Source organism: Fringilla coelebs (genome assembly GCF_963513975.1).
Source record: "Fringilla coelebs genome assembly, chromosome: Z".
NCBI classification, from domain to species: Eukaryota; Metazoa; Chordata; class Aves; order Passeriformes; family Fringillidae; genus Fringilla; species Fringilla coelebs.
In genome coordinates this window covers 35254873-35282312 of record NC_140031.1, presented here as the reverse complement: position 1 = coordinate 35282312, position 27440 = coordinate 35254873, and the positions used below count along the sequence as shown (strand labels likewise).

General features: G+C 36.9%; 1 protein-coding gene across 3 annotated transcripts; it reads right to left on the bottom strand.

The window, feature by feature from the left end:
• Window positions 1-1715: 1715 nt before the first annotated feature.
• Window positions 1716-26247, bottom strand: CEP78 (centrosomal protein 78). 3 transcript variants are annotated; one of them, XM_084225002.1, is made up of 16 exons: window positions 26190-26247; window positions 23695-23970; window positions 23302-23477; window positions 22521-22614; window positions 21923-22026; window positions 20982-21156; window positions 19131-19244; window positions 18814-18878; window positions 16072-16180; window positions 14404-14539; window positions 13436-13481; window positions 12278-12421; window positions 7574-7651; window positions 5701-5867; window positions 3811-3964; window positions 1716-2534 (listed from the first exon to the last, which is right to left on the bottom strand). In XM_084225002.1, the coding sequence occupies exons 2-16, from the start codon at window positions 23945-23947 to the stop codon at window positions 2007-2009; spliced, it is 2343 nt and encodes a 780-aa protein (XP_084081128.1). In that variant the 5' UTR covers window positions 23948-23970; window positions 26190-26247; the 3' UTR covers window positions 1716-2006. The 3 variants fall into 3 exon arrangements, with proteins under 3 accessions (XP_084081128.1, XP_084081129.1, XP_084081130.1); XM_084225003.1 differs by having other exon boundaries at window positions 22542-22614; XM_084225004.1 differs by lacking the exons at window positions 3811-3964; window positions 5701-5867.
• Window positions 26248-27440: the final 1193 nt, after the last annotated feature.

Genomic DNA, 27440 nt, shown 5'->3' with positions numbered 1-27440 from the left:
CACTTCAGTGGTTCAAAAAACAGTTTGGGGCTATTTGTTTTTCAGAGATCAAAGTCCTGAACTGTGAAGAGTAGGTCTTGGGAAGACTAAGTGAAGAGAGAAAAATTATTGAGCTCTATGAGTAAACAGTAACATGTTCTCTAGCAAAGAGCTGGCCTATTGATTTCAGGCTTTTAGGTCAAACAAGAATACAGACAAATATATAAAACATTAACTAACAGCAAGAGAATGAAACTGTTTCTATTCCAACCCAGGGTAGAAAATGGTTTCCTAATAATTAAAACATAATTACTTTTTATTAGAATACTTTACTGTTAAATATATCTAGAATATATATGTTTATATGTGTAAAATACTTTTTGTAAATGAGTTTTTAAATTGTTAGAAAAAAGCTTGGAAGTTCTGATGTATTCATGACAGTCTCAAAAAGAATACTTCGCCCCAAGTAGCTTCAATCCGTTGTCTCTGCCAATTTCAGATCCAACTATATATAAAGTATGCACTATGGATTCTCACAGTGAGAGTGCAATACCATAGCACCAGTAGCACAAAAAAATCTTTCATGTTTCTGATTTAACAGGGAAAAAAGGTTATGTATTAATCCACTAAATAAAAGTATGCCCATCTAAATTGAAACTGCCTGGTCAATTTTGCTTTAAACTATTAATTTTGATGTAATTCATACTCTAAATGCAAATATCGAAAAGCAAGTATTTAACATGAAAGGTATTAAATATCACCTTCTTTTGGGCATGTAATATATAAATTGTTCTAAGTTCTTCATGGTATTTTTAGGGACAAGGAACAGATTCCTAACTCCTAACCTCACAAATAAAACACTTCTGAATTTATAATTTTATCCAGCATTTCTCAGTGATTAGCTTTAGAACTTTAATTTTAAAAAGGTAATAGGTAGCTTTTTACTGCTGAATATATCAATTGCACATAATTGTTGAGTCATATCAAAATCACAAAGAATGACTGAGAAATCAGACAAGCAGTTGGGAAAATATGCAAAAAATAACAGATTAATATATTACCTTCTAATATTCTGAAGTAACAAAGTCTGTACAAAGAACATACTTTCATTGTGCAATTACTTGTGCAATATTGCAATAGCTAAGGTAATCTTGTGCTATTTGCTCTGTAGGATTGAATTTGAGGATTCATGAGTTTTTTCATATTTGTCAAGCAACTGGAGTCAGGAATTTCTACAGATCCTATGTGTCACACAGCAGATGACAGTAAAAAATAGTTACAGGCTGCTTTTTCTCACAGTTCACCCTAAATCATCCTGCCTAGTTCCTGTATGTAATAAGTATATTCTAGTTCAGAAGCAGCAAAGCAGCTGCCCGTACACAAGGACAAGACCAAGATGCCGAGGCTAAATCCCAGGAGTTTTAAAACAATGCTAATTCTCTTAGTTTTACATTCTCACATTTCTCTAGGTCCTGAGAGCAATCTGAGTTAGACTATACAACCTCCAGATGCCTCTTTCAATATGTGCTATTCTGTGATCTGCAGTCATAGCACTAATGATAATTGTATTTAAAGGTTTCCTAGAGCAATGTTTCTGGGCTCATTTTTGACTCTGAAACTTCCACTAATTTTTGGAATGTCATACCCACACACTGTTATGCAGGAATTGATGTTTGCCCCAAAACCACTTCTGCACTCCCACTGAAATTCACTGAAAATAAACACTAGGAAAAAACTGTACTCAAATTAACTTTATTAGCTCAAAAATCTCTGATAATGAAATCCATATGTCGAGTCTCTCATGTGTAGTACAAACTCATGGGTACCATTTTAGGTGTATCATATGTTTTCAAAACTAAAAATCTACTGACAAAGAATGCAAGCATGAAACAGGAATACTGAGCAGTATGCAATGCTTTAAAAAGTCAAAGTCTACAAAACTTTACAAAAACTTCACTAATTATACTGAGACATCCAAAACATAATCTTGCAAGTGTAAAGAACAGTTCAAACATTTTAGAACTGCTTCAAATGCTGGTAACACTTGGTATACTTTCCTGTATTTCAGAGACAGATCCTACAGTATCAGTTCCAGAGCTAACATTTACCACCTGCAGTCTGCTTTTGTCTCCTCTCATTCCGTTACTTGCAGTTGCTGTTTCATTTGCTACAGGGATGTGTTTCTTAGAAGAATAATTTTTGCTTTTTTCACCAGGAATACCATTGGCTATTCTGCTGTCGTCACTTCTGATTTGTACACTGGAATCAGCAAATGAATGCAGACTGGTAGCCAACTGCCTTGCTGAGTGATGTGCTTTTGCTTGCTCATTTTGTTTGACCCTCCTCTCAGATAATACTGGAGTACTACTTCGAGGCTTATTCTCTTTGTTTTGGTTAATTGTTTGAGCTTCATTCTCCTTCCACAAACCTGGCTGGTACTGCTGTCCAGCAGTCTGAAGTTCTCTCATTTCTTTAAGTGATGAAAAGGCATTATTCACAACTATCTGGGACTGAAATGTGCCAGGAAGAGGAAGTTGGATGTCCCCAGCTCTGTTCTGAAACAAAAGATTCCAATGAAAAAACAGGCAACTAGAGAGAAAAAAAAAGCCACATTTGCAACTGCCATATATACACTGGAGTCTGCAGAGCAAAATACAGTGTTTACCTAATATATGTAAGACACAGCGTAATAGCAATTGAACAATCTTTATCACCTCTCAAAACAGATTTCTGAAGATTGCTAGGGTGATAATGACACAGAGTAGGCACATTACAGTTTCACATCTAGCTTAAAATTTATACCAGAGATGTGTCAGTTACACAAAAGCAGCCAAAACTTAATCACATCTATCACCCTGAAACACCTGCAATTCCTTATGTTTACTAGCAGTTCACAGAAGTGTAGTCTCAACACTCTATACCACAACACCTAGCTGCTACAAGAACCCAAACCTATCACCAGTATTGGAAGGTAAGAATGAGAGTCTTCAAACTGCAAAACTGGAAATTCTCTCCACTCTGTTAAAACAACCCCCAAATTTTCAGCATTATATTTAAGGAGCTCATGTGTTCTGGGGGAAATTAAAACAATTAGTTTAATTAAGAGTGGAAGACATTGGATATAGGAAACACACTGGAATGCAGTGTGATCCTTGGTACGACAGTTTTATTTGACTTGGACATAGCTACAGGCCTCCAGTATCTAAATTTTTAGCAGCCTTTTAAAAAGCCTGGGGTTTTTTTAATTTGTTACAGGAATTTTAATATCTCTTTTGAAAAAATCTTCAAGGTTTACCATTAATTCATACAGTAGAACCTAAAACCTTATGCAATATTGGCAAATACTACAAATTTGAAGTTGCCTGAAGCTCATGTCATGGCCACAGAGAAGTCTATCAGGACTGGACATATACACTATAATTACTTACAAGAAAATTTATGATTTTTAAAAGGTACATTGTATAGCCTCTCCTCTATGACCAGGGTTCTTAAAAACACTTAACTTCATTATTAAATGTTTCTAAGAAACCTTATCATGGTATTTTCCAATTTGAATGGATGCATTCCATTACTGGAACTTCCTATTTCAGACTAGGAAACAACACAATTACCACCAAAGCTTAATACGTTACAAAATACTGCAGTTTGTGCTCCAAGTGGTATACACTTTAAAAGCGTACATTAATCATTAAATTATTATGATCTGTATAAATGCAGCTATAGCAAAGGGTTGAAGTAATAATTGCATGAATCAGAGGGGTATTAACAGCTAAAAAGTACATTAAAGAGTATGAAGTAGAATTGCCTCTAGCATTCCTTATAAAGACTTACTTTGCTATTCTCAGTATGCTCCTGTCTTTCTTCTTCAAAAGACTTCTCTTTTACCATGTTCACAGGCTTACTGAGAGTAGCATTCCTTTGTGGATGCCCCAAAATACCAAAATCTGATTGGTCTATCCCAGCTAACACAGCAAGTTGTCCAAGCCTGTAAAATAAACATTTAATAGAAAATCACACTAACTATTCTTACTCTTTGAAAGACTAAACATTCAAAACCAGAAGTAGAGTCTGTAAAAGCTTTGAACATAGTTTTCTAATTACTTTATGTGAAGCTCAGAGTATCTTAACTAAGACGAAAACAAGCAGCTGAAGGTATTTTCTTGTTTATGCACAAATTAGCCTGCAGATTCAAAACAAGCATTACAAGGCTGAGAATGAAGATCTCCTAGTTAGCACTGAACTCAGCAGCATACTGAGATTCCATGGCAGGCAGAACTAAGATTAAAACTCTGTCATTCAAGCAGAAATCGGTCCACATCTCCAAATTGCATAATCTCGTAACATGTCAATGACAAGCTTCACAAATACAATGATGCTGGGTCACCTGCCAGCTTGTAAGTTGGCCAAACCAATCACATGTGGGTTTTAGGCCTCAGTAAACAATGGAAAGTTGCAGTCATTAACTGATAGGATAGCATATGATATAAAGAAGCTTACAGAGAAAAGCATTCTCATCATTGGGATTCTGTAACATTCAGTGCAGCTCCTTATTACTATGAATAGATATAGGGCTCATATAAAGAAATGCTTTTCATGTAGTGAAAATGAGTTTTTCCCTTCCTGAGAAGTTTGAAACCCCTGTAGTATTGGCAACTCTACAAACCGACTGTCACAAAAATTAAAACACAGCCTCAGGGTGAACTTTACAGTAAGTTAGAATAATTGAATCATGGAATCATTAAGGTTGAAAAAGACCTCTTAATATCACCAAGTCCTGCCATTACTCTAACACGGCAAGGTTCATCACTAAACCATGTCCCCTAAGCACCACATCCAGATGTTTTCTGGACACTTCCAGGGGTGGCCATTTCACTACATCCCTGGGCAGCCTGTTCTAAAAAATGTCTGACCACACTTTCAGAGAAGAACTTTTTTCTAATGTCCCCTCTAAACCTCACCTGGCATAACTTGAGGCCATTGTCACTTAGGTCCTGAGTTATATCACTACAATTTGGAAGTGGGAGATAGAGAGGTCAAATAAAATCTTCTGTGTTCTTCTCTGAATCCACAGAACAGGCTACAACACATATTCACATCATTCCCTTCTTATGGATGAGACTGCCATGCTTGGTCATACAAACTTTACAAGCTGGATTTAAGCTGAAATTCTTTGAAAAATGGGAAGGATGAACCATCCTCTGACAAATTGCAGGTACTGTGGTAATACAAACTTTAATCAATATTCTGTGGTAGTAGTAGTAGTACTACTACTACTAACAATAAATACAGACTTAAAATACAAAGGCTGTAGATACAAATTCATCTAGATTTCCATATTTCAATTAGTGAATGGAGAGCACAAGGTAACAGGACACTTTCTGAAGTCAGTTCAACTGCATTTTGAGCCTTTCATACTATGGAAATGCTAAGAGCCAAAGGTGATTCACTAAACACTTGGAAACGTGCTTTCTACTCTTTTGGAATATGCTTCTTGAAAGCCTTTCCCCAAGACAGATGCATGAACTGAGCTGAACAGTGCTTAGATCATGCCTTTGCCACTAGGAAAAGACTAAACAATAGGTACATGGCTAATTTATTTTTCTTTGCTCTCTGAGAGTACAGACCCAGAAATCTGGCAGGGCAGCAGGCAGCATACTTCATTGTGAGGATAATTTTGGAAAGATCTCAGGAAAAACAGCAAGACTTAAAGTGACAACCTACCCAGCATCTTTAAGGAGGTCTAAAAAAGCATGAAACTTTTGAAAAGAGTTCTCAATGCTGCCTAGAACACCTTCATCTTCCAAAATCATGCTGGTTACTGACTGTGCATGAAGAACCTCGGATAGGGAGATATTTAGACTCCTTAATCTTGCATTTTCAATTTCCAGCTATGTGGGGGAAAGAAAAAAAGAATTTCTTTCATTTTCAGTTTAAAAGACCCCAAAATATCAAACCTCACCTGTTTGCTAAAACAGCAGCATCATAACTGATGTAACAAGATGCAGAGTTTGCTGTACCACACACTTTCAGGGCGCTGTTACAAGAGCTCTGTACAGGTCTGCTTATCCACAGCTGCAGTTCTATGCTACCATAGGTATTCCTGCAGGCCCTCATAACCACTGGCTTAGGACTCTCTTCAGTATGTACAGGATGTTACAGACCAAGTACAAGCAGAAAAATTTAGCTTTTCATAACATTTTACTTTGCATGTATTATATGACATGTTAACACCAAAGAATTTATTTTACCAGTAAAAAAACTTTAATGAAGGCCAATGCCCTCCTTATATTCACCCCTCTATATTGGGGGAATTCACACTACTGTTGTCTCTCCCCTGCACTGTGCATCCCAAAACCGAAAGTTTAAAGATGATTCAATTTTTCTCCACATCGACAAGTAATCAAATTGATGATGAAACTGAAAACTGCATGCTAACTACTGGATATACAAGGTTTTGCGATCGAGAGAAGCATTAATTCACTCATTTAAGATTACAGCTATGCAATCAAGTACTACCACAGGTTTTCTGTCTTGTATTTTTTATGAGAGGATGAAAAAATTACAGACTGTGTAGTGCACTGTAGGTGATAAATAAGCTACAAAATAAAACTTTTAGAGATAAATGCCACTTGTTTTATTCCATCTCCTGGTACAAGGTGCTAAGTCCCACCAGCCTAGCCTTGACAGAGGAAGATTTCTTGTAGGGGGTGTTTAGCCTAAACAGCATTTAAGGATCTAAACAACAGACAGGCAGCAGAGCCCACTGGTGCACACCACATTACAGGAAGATGAGGATAGTCACACAAGAGAGTGACAATCTGTCTTTGAGAAGTGCAGAGTTCTTAGTGGATATCTGCTCCCTGTAATGTGGCATATCACTTGTTGCTCATATTTCAAAGGATATCACCATTTTCACTTCCCTCCAAATCACATGTAAGGACCAAATCCATTTGCTTACACTACCTTACACTCAACTATATTACAAGAAATTCTGCTTTTTCATGCAGAAGAATATTTTTAAGTCAGTAACAGCAGAGGAGAAACAGACCTCGCAATTCAACTGTGATAAGTTGTTCAGTTTTGTCAAAGCTGAACTGCACTTCACAACAAGTGACATGCAGAAAACCATCCAATATGGTTAATGCCTGCAGAAATAAAACTTAAAAACCAAAGGTATAGAATAAATTAAACTGAACAACAGTTGTGACACACAGCTTTCAGCACAAGTCATGGTAAGTGAGCTGGGAGACAAAGAATTATCTATGTGTACATACTGCAAATATTTAATCACTTTCTTGAGAAAAGCAAGTATCAGGATGCCCCAGATCATAACTGTTTCAGAAAATGAATAAAACACATTAAAACAGTAACTTGAGCTGGAGTTCAAGGCTCTGGAACAAAATCAGTAGAACAAACATTACTAAACACAGATTTCATCACTGCCCCTAAGAACCGTAAACGATCCACGTGACTTTGAACTGAAACTCTGGAAGCTACCACACTAGTGGTCATAGATAATTACACCTAAGCAAGTGCATTCTCTGAGCAGTGCCTCCTTTAAAAGTTAAGATCGTTAATAGCTAAGTATCTTTACCTCTAGTAATCGTTCCTCAGCCTTTACTCTAGCTTTCTGTTCTTCCTTTAGTTTTTCCATGCATTCTTCCAACTCCAACTACCAAAACATAGATAAAATACCATGAAATTTATCTCAAAATGTCAGATTAACATGCAATAAGAAAAAACTCAACAACTTAACAGCTAGCAAATGGCATTCCAAACATACCTTCTTCAAAAATACAAGACAGAGGTTTACCAGTAGACCATCCAGGATGCAAAATATTAGGATAGAGAAGTAGGTGTGATTCACTTGACAGATTTGTAAGACTGCAACAGATCACATGAAATTACAGTCCAAGTCTCTTTGGTCTATGACATAACCATCAAGAACATACATTTTTCTCTACTTCCCCTTCACTTTTTCAAGCATCATTTTAAATTAAATATATCTACATTATAAAGCTTAAATTGGCCTCTAATAAGAAATCCTTAGCAGCCATATCTAGATTTTCCAACTATACTCTTTAGCCACAATTTTATTCTTTTCTTTATTCCTTCTTATAGTTGTAAAAATAGAAAATTCTGAAGAACTGTACTCTCAGTGGTCAGAATACAAAATTCTGAAGCATAAGAATTGTACTCTTTCTAATTGGTTTCACTCAGTTCTACAATAAAAAGCTTTTCACAATTCCAAGGTTAGTGTTCAGTTAACAAGAATAAAAACAAATCCAAAAAACCTAATATATTGTAGTCTTATTCATAAGATGCCTAAACTTGTATTTTAATTAAAATCTCCATTTCAGTAAGAGTAGTCAGGATTTGCAATACCACATTTTCTTGCATCCCAGTAGAGCATTATCGTCTTTAATTACAGCATCTGAACCAGAAAACCAAGCAAGAATTTTTGTTCTTGTACACCTTAACAATCTTCTGGTTCAAAAGGTGAAAACTGTTCAAATTATCAAATTATTCTATTTTTCAGAGTTTAGACTATACAAATTAACAGTATACAAAACTTCTCCCTTTCACTTTGTGTACAAGCACGTATATGTAAAAGGACACTGCATTTTGTACACACCATATGAACCAGTTCTAAAGAGAATCCAAGATTCAAGTAGCACTGAAATAGTCTGTTTACTAGAGTAAAAGCTTATTCAAATGCATACTACTGCACTTCATATAAGCAATCAACTGAGAAGACTAGCGTGCACCAGAATGCATAGTAAAAATAAACCTTTTAGAAATGCAAAGGTGTTATAAGTTGCAAGGTACTTTTGCAACTGGTTCTGAGATGCAGGTTCTAGAATACTCTCCACATATAGCCCTCCTAGTGACAACTACTCGAAGTGATGATTATGGGTCTGCCACTATTCCAGTGAAGTCCACTCCTAAAATCTCTAGACTAGTATCAACCAAGCAACCGCTGCAAGTAGAAAGCTAGACATATCTTTATCATACTCATATTTGAGCATCAAAACAGATTTAGCACTATGTCTAAGCTGCAGGCATGGTGGGGGGGGCAAATATCTAAGGAGAACCATCCACAAATATCATCTTACTGCCATCTACCTTTGAAGATGGGGAAATAATGGGAGCTATAAAACCTCTACATACATAGAAGCACGGCACAGAAAGTTGTAAGCGCAGAAATGTAATGCTCTGCACTGACAACTTGACGGCTTTGAAGATCAGCATTAGCTAACAGACTGAAGAATTCTTTCTTTTCCATTTATAGCACACATGCATATATAATTATTCATATTTTGAAGTTTCTAGGATGTAGGCTAGGAACTCTACTTTAGAAACCATAGCTCTCTAGTATTTTTGTTGTGGATGAATTTTAGATAATTTTAAAGATGAAAGCACTGACCTTTTTCTTCAAATTGCTGGTTTGTAATGTTAAAGGTCAATGGCTTAGACTGTAATCAAATGATTAGGATTTTTTAAACAGAAATGTAGATGTTTTCCAGTGATGTTTAAACTTGATTTATCACACTCTAGATGTACATAGTATTTCATGGTTATGGGCTGAGTTCATAACAAAACTGAACACTGCAGTTGCATCTCCTCATAAGCAAATCAAAGTCAGCATTCAAAGAAACTAATTTGTCACCATTATGTTACAATTTTTGAATAATCTTTGATTTACTTTTAAGAAATTTACTAGTTGACACAATGCCCTAGTCTCTGTGCAGAAAAAAATATTAGAATTGATATCAGAGAGTTAAATGCACATCCAAGCTACAAGACTAAGCCTTCAAGTATTACAGCCCAGAAAGACAACACTGGTAGACTTATAAGATGAAACTGAATACCAGAAATATAGATGGCCCTCAAAATTACCATAAGCAGTATGTCTGTTTAACACTAGACAGAGGTATAAAATTGAAGTTTAAAACATTATATTTTTAAAAATTTAGTAACTGATCAGCCATGTTCTTCTATTTGACTGCATCATACTTTAAAAAAAAAACAGTTACAGTGCAACCTCTACTTCTTTGTAATTTACAAAGCAGTGAGATGTAGAAAGAGTTGCCCTGATAATTAGATTAAGGGTGAAGTTCACCATTTAAATCCCTAGTTAAAATTTAAAAGTATGGGAGTTACCTCAACTACATACTTCATCAAAACCAACTGTGACATTTGATTCCCTCTAGTGGAAGGAGAGAATATTTATCAGTTCTCATTTTTCATTTAAGCAGATACTAGGCTTTCATTAGCCAAGGCTTTTTTCTTTTTTTTATGAAACACAACTAAGTACTGCTTGTTTCATTAAGTAGTATGCTTAAAACCCCTTTTTCTGCAAGGATGTAGAGAAGCTCTCCAAGACTTGCATACTTAAGTGAAAGTCTGGTCATTCAGTCACATCAAGAGATGCCTTGGAGAGCTTTTTTTTTGACAAAGCAGCAGTTTAAGGAACTCCCACCTCTTACTGTTTATTCTCATTCTGCATTCCCATCATGGCTCTAATAAAACTGGTTGTCCCATTTACTGAAAAGTCTGCTACCACCAAATACACTGGACAACTTTTCTGTTGGATCAGTACCTCAAGCTGCTGCATAGTAACAGTCTCATGATCAGACAAACGTAAAAAAAGAGGACACAACAGAAAACGATTGAAGCAAGAAATGAAAAGGCACTAAGTGACCGAGGGAAAAAGAGACAATTCAGTGGGGCAAATCTGATAGTTTGATTCTGCCATAATGTGAAACCTGTTTGTGTGAAGGTAACAGAAACAGTGGGTGAGGCACAGAATCAGGTGCAGATTGCTTAATGGGTGCTATCTGATAAGCAACCACAGCCTAAAAAAGCATTTTGGTTTTCAAATTCAGAAAGTCATAAAAATCTGGACCTTTACAAGCACACAAAAATCAAAACTTTGGGGTAGGTTGCCAAAATTTGTGGGCTTCTCTCCTATGAAGTTGAAATTAATCATAAATTGTCTCTTCCTTATAGCTGCTCTACATGTAGTACTACAGCTAACACCAATGTGTTTGCTGTAGTATGCTCAGTATGACATCCTATTGGTCAGTATGACAACCCGTCCCCAAAGCACAGAACACTGCCTGCCTCTGTGCGTCATGAATATAATATTCTTCCCTCTCCAAACAGCAGGAATAAATACATCAAAAACTTTCTGCAAGCACAGTAGTTCCCACATATGGCTTTTTGGAGCAATTTGCACATGACATGGAATTCTATGATTTCAGACAAAATGCTCTTGGTAAGAGTGTTGAAGCCACCACACAGTGCAATGTCAATACATTACACACTAACAGTAAAAGTTTCTAAAAACTAATTTCCAGCAACTTGTGAAAACCTTGAAATCTTCCTGAAAAAAAGTTCTAGGGAGAAGAAGGTCTAAAGAAAAAGTATACATCAACTGAAAAGGCTGGTAGTTATTCATGCAGTATTTGCAGAGTCCTTTTGCTTTCCACAACTCTATCCCACCCTAAACATTCCCACTACTGATAAACCTACAGCAAGTTAAAACTTAACTTCACTCCTCTTACACAAAGACAGGTATACAGTCCAATATTTACACATATGAACAGCATATTCACCCAGTGTGGTGCTCTGACAACAACCAGCAAACCCAGACTGACTATAGCTCTTATTTACAGAAGTAATCATTGGTTTCTCTGAACAGAATTAAAACCTTAACACTTTAGAAACAGTTAACTAATTTATTCTGCCTGAGGGTGTTACTTTATAATAGTGCTATATTACTTCAGCAGCATTACAGAGCCACTGATTTATACCTTTTTTCCACCCCTTTTTTTTATAAGAACATTTTCAGTCAAGACATTTGCAGAAATAGTCCATTTCACTAAGTTTTTTAAGTATCAAAGAAGTAGAAGGAATAATAAAAAGCAAATGAAAAAGTTTACTTGGCTCAACTATAAAATGGAACTTGAACACTTTTAGCTATTTAGCTATTTCTGAAATTATTTTTAAATAAGTCATTTCTATATTTTAGCTCTTAGAAATAATACTAAATTACTTTTATAAAGGTAATACTTGAAAGAAAATACCACAGTCAATAGCACTGATCAAAAGATCTGTGCACTATGATGCAAGATTGGAACAGAGAAATTACACATACCACAGTTGTATTAAGTTATTCTGAAATCCTGCTCCAAAACTGGTTATTTGTTTAATTACAATTTTCTGAATAAAACATGGTTTAATTTATATAATTTGCCTTTAGGGAGTCTAAGGCACTGAACATGCTTCTTACCTGTAACTGTTGATATTGTGCTACATCAGTCTTATCTGATGATTTTGACAAATCAGACTGCTGGATTACATCCTCTAAATCTTCTGTGTCTTCAGTTTCAGATGTAGAAGCACGTTCTAGCGTCACTTTCACAGGAACAGCTGTCTAGTTACACCAGAAAAGAAAACCATGCCCACTCATAGAATTACAATGTTTAACAAAAATCAAAGATTAAATCAAAAGCTTAATTTAAATACAGTTGTTTCCCAGAGTCCTTTACAATGTATACACATTGCCCCGCCATACAACTTGGAAATAAATTTGCATTAAACAATATTAAAAAAACCAATCCAATGTGTGCCTATGTTGACTATTTGTGGTGAGGATTTAGCAGCAGAGTCAGCCCCACACAGGACACAGCCAGTCTCAGCTGACCCACTGCAAGGCAAAAAATGCCGGACAGGCACAAGAGGTGGGAACAAAATGAGAAAAAGCAGTGGGAACATCAGGCTGGGAGCAGGAAGAGGCACTCCATGGTGGAGCCAATGCCTCATTCCAACGAGAGAAGACACGTGTCAGAGCAGAGGGATGGGTCAAAGGAGCTACTGCCCACAGGCATCCTGTGCCAGCCCATGTTTTCCCAGTTATCCTCTGCTCTGGTGTAGGCTTCCTATGAACTCCAGAGCAGAGGATAACTGATGGCTTCTGCACCCATCAGATCCTTCTGTGATGGAAATGAGATACAAAGGAGAAGGAAGAAAGATGGGGTTTTTCTTCTCCTGGTAGAGCAGCTCACAGAGAGGTTTGGGAATAATAAAGGGATAATGAACTGCAAAACCAAGTATATAATAGAAACCCAAGATAGGAAAGATGGTGCAGAAAACGTTCAAAGAAAAATGCTATTGGTTATTATTGCCTATGGAGGGACTGTGCCTATACTCCAACTCAGCTAGCTCCTAAGACTGAGAACCCAAAAGACAGAAATGGAAGTAAGCTAAGTATCAAAGAAGCTTCAACCAAAGGCTGATGTAAGCTACTTTTTTCACTCCTATGAGTGAGAACCTTTAAAAGTATGTTCCAGTCTTAGCTTTCAGACAATGAGATTCTGTTGAGAACATTTTCCTCTTTTTTCAGACAGCTACCCACTAAAACAAAACTAGTGTGTGAGAGAAACAGTACCTGAATCTTCAATGGCAATTCTCCAGCACAATCCGCTGCCCTGCCTCTGAAGTTCGGGGAAAAAAAACAAAACCATACTTTTGAGGAAAGTAAGTTTATAATGTTCCAAACACAAGATTCTAGGACAGGTGAAGCAGTAAGAGTAAATAAACAGCATCAGACACTGCACTCCATCCCTTTAAGCCTCATTACATTCTCATTTTTATTAGTACTCCCTAGTTAATCATGATTTAGAGCAACACTATGGATGCTAACATTAGTATCTTCAATAAGCATCTTAGTTAATTATTTTGAACTGAAGTCAACAAGAGAATTTGGTGTTCAGCATTTTGAAAAATAAGCTTAATAACCACAGTTGCAATACAGCATTAAGTAATTTTTTTGTTTAAATAGTTATATAGCGTCCATTTTGAGGGGCCAAGATCTAGGGAATGGATTAAAAAAACAAAAACCAACAAGAACCAACAAAAACCAACAAGACACCTTTCATGGGTAAGTTTTTTTTCAGTTTTATTTTAATTTACAGCTCTTAGATGATCACAATAATTATGCTGGCATTGAATGGGATGAAGCAGAAAAAAGAGGCAGGAAAATACCTAAGCACCATGAACTGGATCTCAAACCAACTATACAACAAGTTTAGAACACTAACTTGCCTCTTCAGCTATGATACGTTTGATAAATCATTATTAACAAAAGAACAAGCAGGCAAGGTAATTTGGTTGTGGCAGGGTTTTTTGCTGCATTTGAATATTCCTATGGGTATCATGTATTTTTGTGTATTTTAAATCCTTACTAGAGAAGAATTTATGTAAAATCCTCAAAATTTATATAAACAGAAAAAACTATGATGACATTCTGTGTGTAACTTTCAAACCATATTTTAAAAAGCTAACATTGCTCTGCACTGTATTTATCATGCAAATTTTATGGGTTTAGTATTTTTTCTTGTACTATGAAAACCTCACCTGCATCTCTTTGCACGTTCTGCAGTCCGCCAAGGAAGGAAGCCCTTTGTGCCTGGTGGTAGTGGTTTTGGTGAGTAATTCTCTCTCACAGTGGAATTTTTTTTCCCAGGACTTACAGATTTTTTAGATGATAATCCTGAATTGAAGAGCAAGACCAGAAGAAAGGAGAATTCATTATAGCTTATTATTCACATAAGAATTCACAGCTTACTGTTCATAAAATTTTCTATGTAATGATAAGGACTGTAGGAAATCTGCCATTCAGTCTAATTTTGCTGAAGTGTCCAAAAGCTTGAGATTGTAAAATTGTATACTTAACTGCTGTTAGGCTGATGCAAGACAAGCTGGTATTCAAAAAAGGAGGGAAAGCTTTGTAGCAGAAGAGGTTTGACAGTTAAGGCATCTATGTGTTTCAAATTGCCCTCCAGTGGCTTTAGAGTAAAGAACATTATTTTATATATGGCCAAAATAATTAAAAATAAAGCTGATACTCATGCAGGTTGCTTGAACAGGACACCAGCAATCTCATCCTTTCAGAGCACTAATAAAAAGACCAGACCAGGGCTTACTGGTCTGGTCTTTTGTTGTTTAAATCATACAACATCAAAGTAGACTCAGAAAGAAACCTAATGTGGATCATCATTAGAATATCTACCAGGAGTAATTAAACTTTTTATCAGGGCAAGAGAGCCTCATATTCTCTCTAAGCCAGAAAGTAGTAAGTCTTGAAAACTAATCACCTTTTATTTCCTACAGTTAAACTAGTGAGAACACAGATTATTGTTTCTCTGAGATCAGTAAAATAAGCGATTTTGTAATGGTATAGAAATACATCACTTAGTTAATGGGATTCGAAATCTCAATTAATTCTGAACATAATAAACAGTATACTTTTCACCTTGACTCTCTCCTTCTCTTAAAAAAAAACCCAAAATATATAAAAACCCCACACACTACAAAAAACCCCAAAACAGAAAAAAAGACAAAAAACAACAAAACCCTTCACAACCACATTTGCCAGGCATTTTTTTCTCCCACTACCACCCTGATCACTTACCTCTCTGCTTCCAGATAACTAGAGTGAAGACAAGAGACAGTGAAATGCATTACAGCGAAATTTGTAGCCTGAAAAATGTTTCGTATCGCACCTATCAGTACTTAATTATAAATATTCAAGATACCCATTATTTTAAACATACTATTTATAATAGGTTTACACGAAGTTAAAAAAAAATCTTACAACATGTTGTACATCAGTTAAAAAATGCATGTTTGTTTGTTCTGGCAGAGGACAGCCTGCTACAGAAAGTTTACAACAGCAGGAGAACTAGACAACTTACTACTGCCAAGATTTGGAGAAGTGAAAGCTTGTGGAGACACAGAATAAATATGCGCAATGCTTCCACACATTTTAAAGTCAGCATACCCTACCATTTTTCCAGCCATGTATCTAGCAGCACTAGAAACAAAAGTAAGTTTCCTACAGATACCAATGATGCTAGAAGATGCATTATATCATTAAGAAGAAATAGATTTTTTTTAAGACAAATGTTCCATAAAACACTAACATTTAGACACATCATACATTTTTTTAATTTAAGCTCTTAAGCATTAAGATAAAATTTTCTAAACAAAATGTACTATAGTCAGAAAAAAACAAAGAATTACCAATACGAATAGTAGCTTTTCCTTTCTGACCACTTCCTAGGACAATAGTTCTTTTCTTTGGCTTAGTTTTCAAAGCATCTTTGGAAGACGGAGACATCAGCCATTTAAACTAGAATTTGGTTTATTTTTTAAAGAAAAACAAATCTGTTTAGCAACTGACAATTGAAGAAGTGCTTATTTAAAATTCAAGATAGTTTGTCACATCTAGAGAACACTGTACTTACAAGAAATTTATAAGCTGTAAAATCAAGAAAAAACAGAAGTCTCACAAGGCCCAAATTTAAGCAGATGATAGTCTACAATACCAGAAAGTGTTCCCAAAACACCACTACAATATCCTATCCAATATTAACCTTTCTCCTGTGAAAACAGTTCTTTTTCTATAGCAAAAATCCCCCAGCATCAACCCTATAAAGAGGCAACCCTGGCTTCTGCACTTCATTCTCAGACAACTGACTTGATAGGAATGACTGGCTCAGACCAAAGCTCTCCAGAGTAATAAAAACTTCCCTAATGTGATTTTGTATTACTGATAAAGTCAGTATTTTAAAAAACACGAATGTGCCTGTAATGAAAATTCATACTTACAAAGTAAAAGCCTCAAAATAAAATTAAGAGACAGTGATGATCAAAGGCCACAGCTATACTTCAAACTTCATTTCCTTACAGCAACAGCTCTATTTTTAAAGGCTCCCCTTGCTCTGATAAAAAGTTTAATTACTCCTGGTAGATATTCTAAAATTACTCTGCTAAAATTACTTATTTTTAAGTGTGGATCACTAATACAGGATCTAGTGCTGGAGCAGTCATTGAATAAAATACAGATGATATTAACACAAAGTTTGTCTCACATAGCCCTAAATCCCACATCAGAGTACTAAGAACAGTATGCCAGAGCTATTCCCATCTAAAGCATCAGAATGATTAAAATCCCATTACTGTGCTCTAAGTTTAATTCAAATTTATCATTGTCAGGAAAATATTTTTCTTTTCACATTGGATACAATTAATCCTTGTATAAATTTTTCTATGTCTCCAGGTGGATCTGGTCCCTGTGCAAGCAAACTGATAATTTTAAACTAAAACACACCCAGAAGGAGTAAAATTAATTTGCAAGCGTCCAAGAGCCAAAGTAATTTTAATTTTGTTTTGCTAGGCACCTAAAACGGCAGCTTTACTAGATGAAACCAAAAGTTCATCTAGCACATAGCCTGTCTCATCTCTGCTGTTGCTGTAAAACATCTAAGCATCCAAGTATAAAGACAGCAAAATATAAAACCAGTGTTTTGAAAGTATCCTGTTTTGTAGACACCTTCAATGGATTTTCCTTTGGATTTAGTCTCTCAGAAACTACACAAACTTTCGCCACCTATTACTCTTGGTCATATCTATGATTACAGTTCACTATACTCCTACACAGTGCTGCCAGAATACACGGCTTTTGTTTTAGCAAAGGCATCAATTAGCAGTTGCCAACTACTCTTGCAAACCCAAAAAAAGGGTCCAGGAGAGAATCAACTACATGCTACTGAAAAACAAACACCCACTTTTTAAACAAAGCAGGATGGAATGAATGAGAGCTGGGACGAGCAGAAGCAGCAAAGCTATGTAGCAAGCCAGTGGAAGTATAAGATACCACACTAACTGGCTGAATACAAAACTAATGTGTGGAGTCAAGTTATCTTCTAGCATAAGGGAATTTCCCAGCGTTGCTTCTTTCCATAGTCTGGCTTTCCAATTATCTTTAGCATTTCCAGGTAGATGTTATTTTCATGTGATTTCTGTGATATTTTATAAGCTTTAATCCCATCCCAAGCAGAAAGTACTTCTTCACAACCAACCTCAACTTCTCAAAAAAAGTCTTCTAGAGATTGAAGTGGGGAACTCTATTAAACCTCCAGAAATTCTGTACACAAATTTTCAGTTTATTAGACAGTCTCTACACATCCACAGCTGTGTCTTTATTTAGTCATTTCAAAAACCAAAAGAGCATTAAATTCCACCATAAAACTGGGATTGCTCGGACTCCTTTGAGAACTGAATCAGATTTCTGTATATTTGAACAGTATACCTAATCATAAATGGTCTAGATATTCAGTTTATGCACATTACTGTGAACTGTGTGTGGACAGTTAGAGCAAGATGAATGGGGTTAATGTACTTTAACTGAACTCTGTTTTCATAGATGGTCTGCATTGAAAGAACAGTCCTGAGAAACTTTAAAAAGTTTTGGTTACAGAAGCTAGAGACAAAGGAAACCACAATTTGAAATTTAGCACTTACTTTTTAGAACTTATTTAAGTTCTAAAATAAATTAAGTGCTAAATTTAAAATTGTGGTTTCCTTTACTTTTTAATTAGAACTTATTATTACCATGTTGACAAGGATAGATGTAGTAGAAAGCCCTCCAGCAGTCCTGGAGCAATATTTAGTTAACATTCTATGGTAATGCCCAAATAAACACACATTTCCATTAAATGTATATCCAGGTTTTATTATATGTGACAGCTTTAATTCCATAAGAAATCACACGGAAAGCCCAATACAGTAACATATTCATCATAGTGGCATTAGGTTTCCCCCTAGATAGTGTTTTTTTTTATTTGTACTAAGTCAGACTTCTGTTTAGAACTAGAATAGTTGTTTTAGATTCATTTTGAAAAAAGTCATCCTTTAAAAAAATAAATGCAATGGAAACTACAAAGAAAATCCCAAACTCATTCCAAAATGTGTAAAACATACCTCTGAGTCAGCACTGCTTCCATTCTTGAGAACTCTTTCAATAATCTTTTTTATCAGAACATGACCTAGAATGAATTAAAACACCCTTTTAAGAATTTTCTGTAAGAGACAATTCTTTTTGTGAACAAACAGATCATTGACTAATAAGCACATATTACCTATCCTGGTTGTTTTCCTATGTTAAAAATGTTTACCAAATTATCATGGCATGTTCTTTCTTTCTTAAAAGTAGTTTACCTTTCCCCATATAGTTACTGAAGAAGGAAAAAAACCCCAACAACCACACAAAGAAAATAAATGCAGACACAGATACATACCAATTAATGGATTTTTTCTTACATCAAGTACCACTAATGTTGTGTTAGTTTGAAGAGCATCTAATAATGACCTTGCTCCTTCATTGGATATTCCACACTGCTGCAAATCAAGCGCTGCAAATCAATGTTCAAGAGGCAAAAAAAAAAAATCAGTGGAGGTAGTATTGCATTTAGTTAGTACTTTAATTTAATAGTTAATATCTAAAAAAATTAATCCTGCTGAAAACCTCCATTTCAAAGAACATGAAGCATGAGAACTGAGGACATGATGATAACAGTCATGTGTAAAAACAGGAGTATTACTTTCAAAGAAAACAACTAGAACTTCTCAACATTAAGAAATAACTGTTAACATCTGGAGAGGAGGTAATATGAACCACTGTAAGTAACCAGTGTTCAGTCAAAGTAGGAGGGTTTCATCATGTTTCAGCATTTTCATCTCTACCCACTCCATCTTGCCTTGTCCACAGGTACTGCTGGAAGGAGTCTGCCTCCATCTTCTTTACATCCTCCCTTCAGATATTTGTACACCTTGATCCCACTCTGAGCCTTTTCTTCTCCAAGCCAGAGTCCTAGCTTCCTCAGCCTGTTCTTAAATCAGGGCTGGTTTAGTCCCTTCATCTTAGCGGCAATTCACTGGACTCTCTCTAGCAGTTCCAGTTCCCTCTTGTACTGAATATTGTGCTGAGTAAAGAGGAAGAATCACCTCCCTCAATCTGCTCCAAAAGTCTCTGCTTAATGCACCCCAAACACCAGTGGCCCTCTTTGCCACAAAGGCACCTCACTGTTTCATGGACAGCTTTTTGTCCACCAGGATCTGCAGCACCCTTTCTGCAAAGCTGCTTTTCAGCTACACAACATGTTCTAGTACACAGATTATTCCTGTCCAAGTGCAGGACCTTGGCACTTCCTTTTCTTAAACTCCATGAAGTTCCCATCAGCTCATTTATCCAGCCTGCTGAGGTCCCTCTAGATGGCAGCACATTCTTGCCTTTCTAGGGATCTAAGAAAGACTGTAGTTCCTGGGTCTTTCTGCCCAGACCTTTTGAAAATAGGCACACGGTATTAGCTATCCTTCTCCAGTCCTCATGCACGCCCTCCCAATCACCATGATCTTTCAAAGACTATGAGAATGGCCTAAAAATTACATCAGCCAGCTCCCTCAGCACTTGTGAACACAACCCATTCAGGCCTATGGATTGCTATTTGTCCAGTTTGTTTTAAGTATTCTCTAATCTAATCCTCTTCCATCAGTATGGATGTTATCTGTACACCTGTCTCAAACTAGAAAACAAAACTATAAACCAGGTATTTTATTCCACACACAGAATATTATGATTCACACCAGCACCATTAGTAATTTTGTATAATTACTAGATATAGTAATACATATACTGTAGAACAAATTCATTCTCAAAGGTACTGAAGGACAATACTAGATAACACAACAGTATTCAGATACTTCAAAAGAGGAAGAGAGATTTCTTTGGGAAAAAAGTGTACTCTTCCAAAGCTACACAGTAAGTTACTCCTCTGGCTGCAGCTGTTGTAACTGATAAATTTAAGTCTTCTGCCTGCCACGACTATATTTTAAGAGATGCAGTAGTGAGACAAAGACTCAGTAGAAAAGATAGTAGTAGAGATATGGAGATCTTGCTGAAATCCTTATAGCAACTAGTAATAATCAGATATGAGGTATATCGGGAATTTGCTGGTGTAGTTCTGCCTTATACGGAATATCTCAATATATATACATCACTATGTCTATAGTTACTATATATATAGATACTATATATAGATATATAGACTCTGAATTACTCTGCTGTTCATTAGTAAAAGACTTAGAAATACCTTTTAGCCAAAGGTCCTCTCCTAGACAGTCTGCAAAGGCACTTGCTCCTCTATCTCCAACAAGCATGTTGCAGTTCAAAGTGATGCGCCTCAAACCTGTCATATATTCAAGGTCAGGTCTCCTGTAACGTAGGCTTTCAGCCCAAGCTTCACCATGTCTTCTTATTGCCTGGTGCTTTGCAAACAAAGAATCTGTTAATAAGTGAAATCGCAAAGCCATAATTGACAACATGATCACAGGTTACCTTTTTTAGTAAACCATGTTCAATGGCTCGAATGCTGGTATAAGAAATATATGCTGGTATAAGTATACCATTCCTGAGTTCAAGAAACATAACTAATTTTTAAACCTTGCTGGTAACTCTTATTTGTTGCAACTGTCCAGTTTGCAATGCAAATTATTAAACTTGGTTACAAAGTATTTTATCACCTTCTTCTGACAGACATTTTCAAGGCATATTGAATAGGAAATAAATACATACTACAAAATGTTGTGCTTCCAGAGAAATCACAATTAACACTAATGCAGAACCTACTATGCAGAAACCTCCTGATCAATTAATCAGCAGCTCCTAAACTGCAAACTTGATTATTCTTACCCAGTGCTTAAGAATACTTGAGACATTTTTCAAAATTAGTGACAATGAAAGAAGCACCCTGAAAACAGGTGTCAGACGTTTACAGGCCTAGTCCTCATTTAAAGAAAATACTTTATTATTTATGTTTTTTCCTAAGAAATAGTAAATTTAAATTCCACGCCAGTAAACTAAAATACTTTTGTCATACAAAGTCATGGCTTTCATAAGAACATACACTTAATTTTGGTATTCACACAATCTCCTCATGAAGCGCTGTAATGGATTTTGGGCTTTAAAGAAGTAAAAAATTAAATTTATTAAATTCTTATAAACGCTCCATTCTAAGAAAGTTGATTAAATTACCTTTAATAAATTTGCTATATGTTCTGCCCCTCGCCACGTGAGGCTACATGCTGTGAAGTTTACAAATCTGATAGTAGCTGTATTCTTTATGGTCTGACAGATTGCTGAAGAAAACAAAAGTACGCATGTTATCCACACACGGCATTTCCACATTATCAGAACATGCTTCTTCAGTGGCCTATTAACAGGCAGATTTAACAGCCAAAAGTTTTGACAAAGAACTAGTGCTGAAATAGAGTATATTTTGAATACAATTCATGTGTTCTAAGTTCATACATTTCTAGTGCAAATGTTCAGCAAAGAATATCTGAACAAGTTAGAAAATATTTGATTTCATTTTACTTATAGAAGCTTAAACAAATCAGGAAAGGGTAAATAAATACAGCTGCTGTTTTATCTAAAAGTATAAACATCACTATAAAGTTGTATAGATATGAGTCTGAAGTGAAGAAATTCAAGTCTTTAAATGCTACTGAGTTACACAGAATAAAGTACAGATTGCTCTTATAATCTCCATAGACAAATTTAAAACCAGAATGGAAATACTGAAGAATTTGCTTAGCTATTTGGAAACTTCAAAAGAGAAAAGTATATTTACAGGTTTTGATTCTGAACCTACTTTCCAACCCTCCATCTCCAATCGGGCAGTGGGCTAAAGAGACACTCTCCAGAGATGAAGCTGTGGCCAAGCCCTAAAGAATAAAATAATCAATGTTGTTATCTGGCTTGAAAAGCAAAAAAAAAAAAAAAAAAAAAAAAAAAAAAAAAAAAAAAAAAAAGTCAAAATCATCCAAACCACTCATCCTCTGTTCCTTACAAGAAACTCTAGAGGTTTCAAACAAAGGTCAAAACCAGCAAACAGCAAACTTTCACCTTGAGTTTAAGCGTTTAAGCGAGTTCATTTCTTTAGCACAGAGGAAGCTTGCCTGTGGGCAACCAGCAGCAACCTCCCTCCCTAGAAGCTAGTCATGAGCAAACTAGAGCTTTTCAGTAACACATCTGAAGATAAATTTTTATCTCCTTGGCGTCCCACAACTTCCCTTCTATCCCATAAGTGCACAGTGGTTTCAGTCATAAGCCTATGTCATACACCTCAAGCACATGGCAGAGATGTTGCTAAGATCTTTCTAATAAGCCTTGTGTTTCTGCGACATTCAGTTAAGACCAGGTTATACAAAAAGTCTCAGAAGAATCATTTTATATGTATATGTAAAGACTACAAAGATATCTTAGAAGGGAAATATCCCTGTCTGCAACAAATACATGCAAAGAGTAGTTGCTACTATTCTCTGTTCTGGGCATATTTTCCATTTATTTGTACTATTTGTATATTTCGTACTATATGTACTATGCATTTGTACATACTATTATATTCTCACCTCTGTTAAAAGTGCTAGGTCTCTTTCCCTCAGAGGCAAACCCTGCAGTTCTAAACGTTTTAGTGCATCTGATACACTGAGACAGCCTTTCACAGCTTTGCATAGTTGACCAGTCAAGTCTTTTGGTAGAGTTGCTGGAATTTTCTTTCTAAGGTAAGTTTTGTATCTTTCAACACCTAGTGAAAAATAAAAATGACACATCAGTAAAATCCAGTCCCTACTGGCTTAAAAGCAATTATAATCATACTTTCATTTTTTTGTGTACTTTCTTAGATTATAGTAATTCCTTAGGCATAACAATTCTTTCCCCCATGTATTCAATCAATGTACGCAAAAGTTTTATGCAAGAAGTTTTAACATGCATACATCAACATACTTATCTTTTCTACAGACCTGATTCTTCAAGACCATGTTGATGTAAACTTCTTATTCCAATAGAAGTCAGAGTCTTATTATGCCTGAGAGCATTCAGAAGTGGTGCCCAATCAGTAGCTTTGATGTGATCCACATTTAGATCAATAGCATCACGAGTCACGTTAGCCTTCACAGCTTTCAGTGGGAGAGAGCCTTGAAGTTCACAAAGATGTTCATAATGTGAGTAGAAATCCAGCATGGACCGTCTTCTTAATTTGACTGACTCAATCATTTTTTTATGTGATAAACTTCTCCCTAAAATAAGAAAGGGAAAAAAAGACAAACTTTTTTTTCACTATATAACTATCTTGCATCACAATGCCAAATCAACACACATATCCAAAACATGAAAATGTTTCTGGATATTTTATAGCATTTACTCATCTTTAATGCATAGCCAAAAACTTTATGTCTTATGATGCTTACTACCTGTGCAAGTAAAGCTGAATGAATGAAGGGCTGGAGAAAAAAACCCCAAACACCAAAAAACAACTCATCTGCATTTTTATTTGTTTCACTCTAACAGGTATGTCAAGAACACAAAAGCCCTGATCTTTAAGCACTGACTGTTGTAGAGACCTTGTTTTCATCTTAAGACTTAACTCCGTAGCATCAAGGTCGGCCCAAAAGCCTTGGACACTTCCTGACCAACCATCAAGGGAAACATACAGAACTAGTTGTGAATTTCTCTGCTACTTCAGTTAAAAGTCTAAATTATCATCATACAAAATAAAATTTGATTCCCAAAATATTTTTGCTATTGCACGCCAGATATACATATCCCAGTAAAATTCATTAAGCACTTTTCAGGCATAAAGTTTTGTTATACCTCAGTACCCACAGAGAATAACACTACTAACCTCCAAAGAGAATCTCTAAATACTGCTATGACATAGCTATTAAGGGTTAAGTAATTCTACTGTCTCAATAGGGACATTTGTCAGTATATTTAGAAGATACATTTATTTATTTATTTATACTCAGGACAGCATTAAGTATTCCACACAGTATATCAAACACCGTTCACATAGCAAACTTTTTTTCTTATTTGTCACAGACTAGAAAGCTTTAACCAATCTTCTCAAATATTCTGTATGTCAAATAAGACAAGTTATACTGGACAGATAAAGGCATGTGAGGACAGCCATTTGTAAAAGCATAATTTAGAAAAAGAATATATTGTTAGCATCTAAATGACTGGAAATATAATAAGATATAAACTCTAATAATACAGTTCCTCCACACCTTTTTTTTTTTTTTTTTTTTGCTCTGATTTACTAGCATTTAATGATCACATTCTGGCCACAGGAACAAAAATTACTGAATTATAACCCAACACTTCAGGTTCAGAAAACGATCATCAGTTTTAAGGCACCAATGGCTTCTGGTAATGTATCAATGTGCAAAATATTACCCTTTTTTCTCCAGAGCTTAAGCAATATTCTTTCCATGGAGGCTTTCACTGCAACACCCTAACACCACACCTCTAACTGGAGGAGCTCCTGGCCCTACCACTGAAGTTTAGCCCAGCTGTAGGAAGAGACAAAAAGGGACAAACTAACCAGACCCACAATGTTTTCCAAATGGAAAACTATATATTTGAACTCTTCTGCACTGAAGGGAGTGATACCACTAACCTGATACCATCTTTGACTTGACTGGCTCTGAGAATGTATAGACGATAATTATCTCCTCAATACGGATCCAAGAAATCACACTAGCTAGCGACAAATTACGAGAACATCACATCACACAGTAAACCTGAAAAATCCAGCTCCTTTTCAGGAACCTATGAGTTTGCAGCGATTAAAATAACCAGCTGGCTAAATGTATATAGGGTGGACAAACAGAGGGCAGCCAAAAGCGCCGCCACGGCCGCATGCCGACCTGCGGGGCGCACGGGGAGGCCGAGCCGCGCTCACCCCGGGTGGGCGCGCCTTGCCAAGCGCGGCCTGGGGGTCTGCCGGGGCCAGGCACCCTTTACAGGACCTGCTGCACAACTGCGTGTAAGGATGGAACACTGCACACAGCCACACACTGCTCCGGTTAGCACCGAGGTAAAAATAGGGGTGCTTTTATGCTACCCCCGACTCGAAACCCCGACTCAGGGAATCACTTCAGATCGCACACCACTGAGCAGGCATCAACCGGGGGCTGGGCTGTCCGCCACACCCCGAGGGCTCGCCAGAACCGGCCCGGAACAGCCATCAGTCGGTCGCTCCCGCGCCCACAACGGCCCCGCCGCCCCCGGCCCTGACGGCCCCATCTTCCCGGAACCGACTACAGCCTGCTCCCCCTCCGCGCCGTGGGCCTGCCGTCACCGCTGTTAGGCGCCGTTACCCGGCACTGCGCAGCGTTACCCGTTGTTACCCGCTGTTACCCGCTGTACCACCCGCCGTTACCCGGCATTGCGCAGCGTTACCCGCTGTTACCCGCTGTACCACCCACCGCTACCCGGCATTGCGCAGCGTTACCCGTTACCCGTTCCCTCCGTTCCCGCAGCCCGCACCAGGGCCCGGCACCGTTGGCGCGGCCGCCGCGTGGCGCGCGAGGCTGGCCCCGATTGGCCGCCGCCCCGCCGCCCTCCCGCCCGCGTTCAAAATGGCCGCGCCCGGGGGTGTTACATAGCAACAGTGCCGTACAAGAGAGTACCGCTTCCCTTTCCGGAAGAAAAACAAACTAATAAAAAACTAAAACAAAAAACCAAGCCCAAACCACACACATACACACACAAAACAAAAACAAAAACAGAAAAAAAAAAGAAAAAAAACACAAAAAAAAAACCCAACAAAAAAACAAACGCCACACCAGCCGAAACCCATAAAACAAACCAAAAGCCAACACCGCGATGCTAGAAGAAAGGAAGAAAGCAGGCACTGCTTCAGCTTTCCGTCAGCAAAGCAGGCGGTGTAGGAGCTCCGCAGGTAGGGAGACGATTTGATGTACAGCAGTAGCCGCAGGCCGGGGCCCTGAGCCGTCCAACAGGGTTACAAATTAGAATTTCACAGCTGTGTTTCCCATCAGGTTGCTAGGTTACATTCGCGGGATCCCAGAGTTTTCATTAACATTCAGTACAGTGCATTATGCGGTGTGACATTTAGGGCAGAATAACTCAAAATGGAGTCCAGGTGCTGCTCCTAGAACCTGCAGTTCATTCATGGATAGGGACACCAGCGAGTTAGGAAAAATTATTACTGCAGGTTGATGACTAAGAGCAATTTGGTAATTTAAAAAATTATGCTTGTAATCTGCTCGTAGGCAGCGGGGTTTAAACTCTGAAGGAGAGCAAACTCCAGAGTGCTTTCCACAGAAACTAGACACATTCTAGGCCACTAGAACATTCAGAGGAGACTGTCTTTACGCAAATGCAATGTTACTCTCTGTCTTTGACTGACATCAGAAGCAACTGAAGCACCTTAAGAGCTATCAAGTATACCAGAACAAGACTTATTTCAGTAAGTCTGACATCACCATCTGTACAAATTGTTTCACTGTGACATTTGGGGAATTCAATGTAAAAGACAAGAAACACAGGACCATTACCAGTGAAATGGCAAAACCAATGTTTCCGTAACTGTATGACAAAATATTTCGAGTGCTTGCCATAACTTTCAGTGTCACCGACTAAACTCAAGCAAAACAAAATTCATATATTTTCAAGAATCTTTACTTTTAAAGGTTTCTTGTTCATACTACTTAGTTACAGGTATCTCCAAAACTGAAAT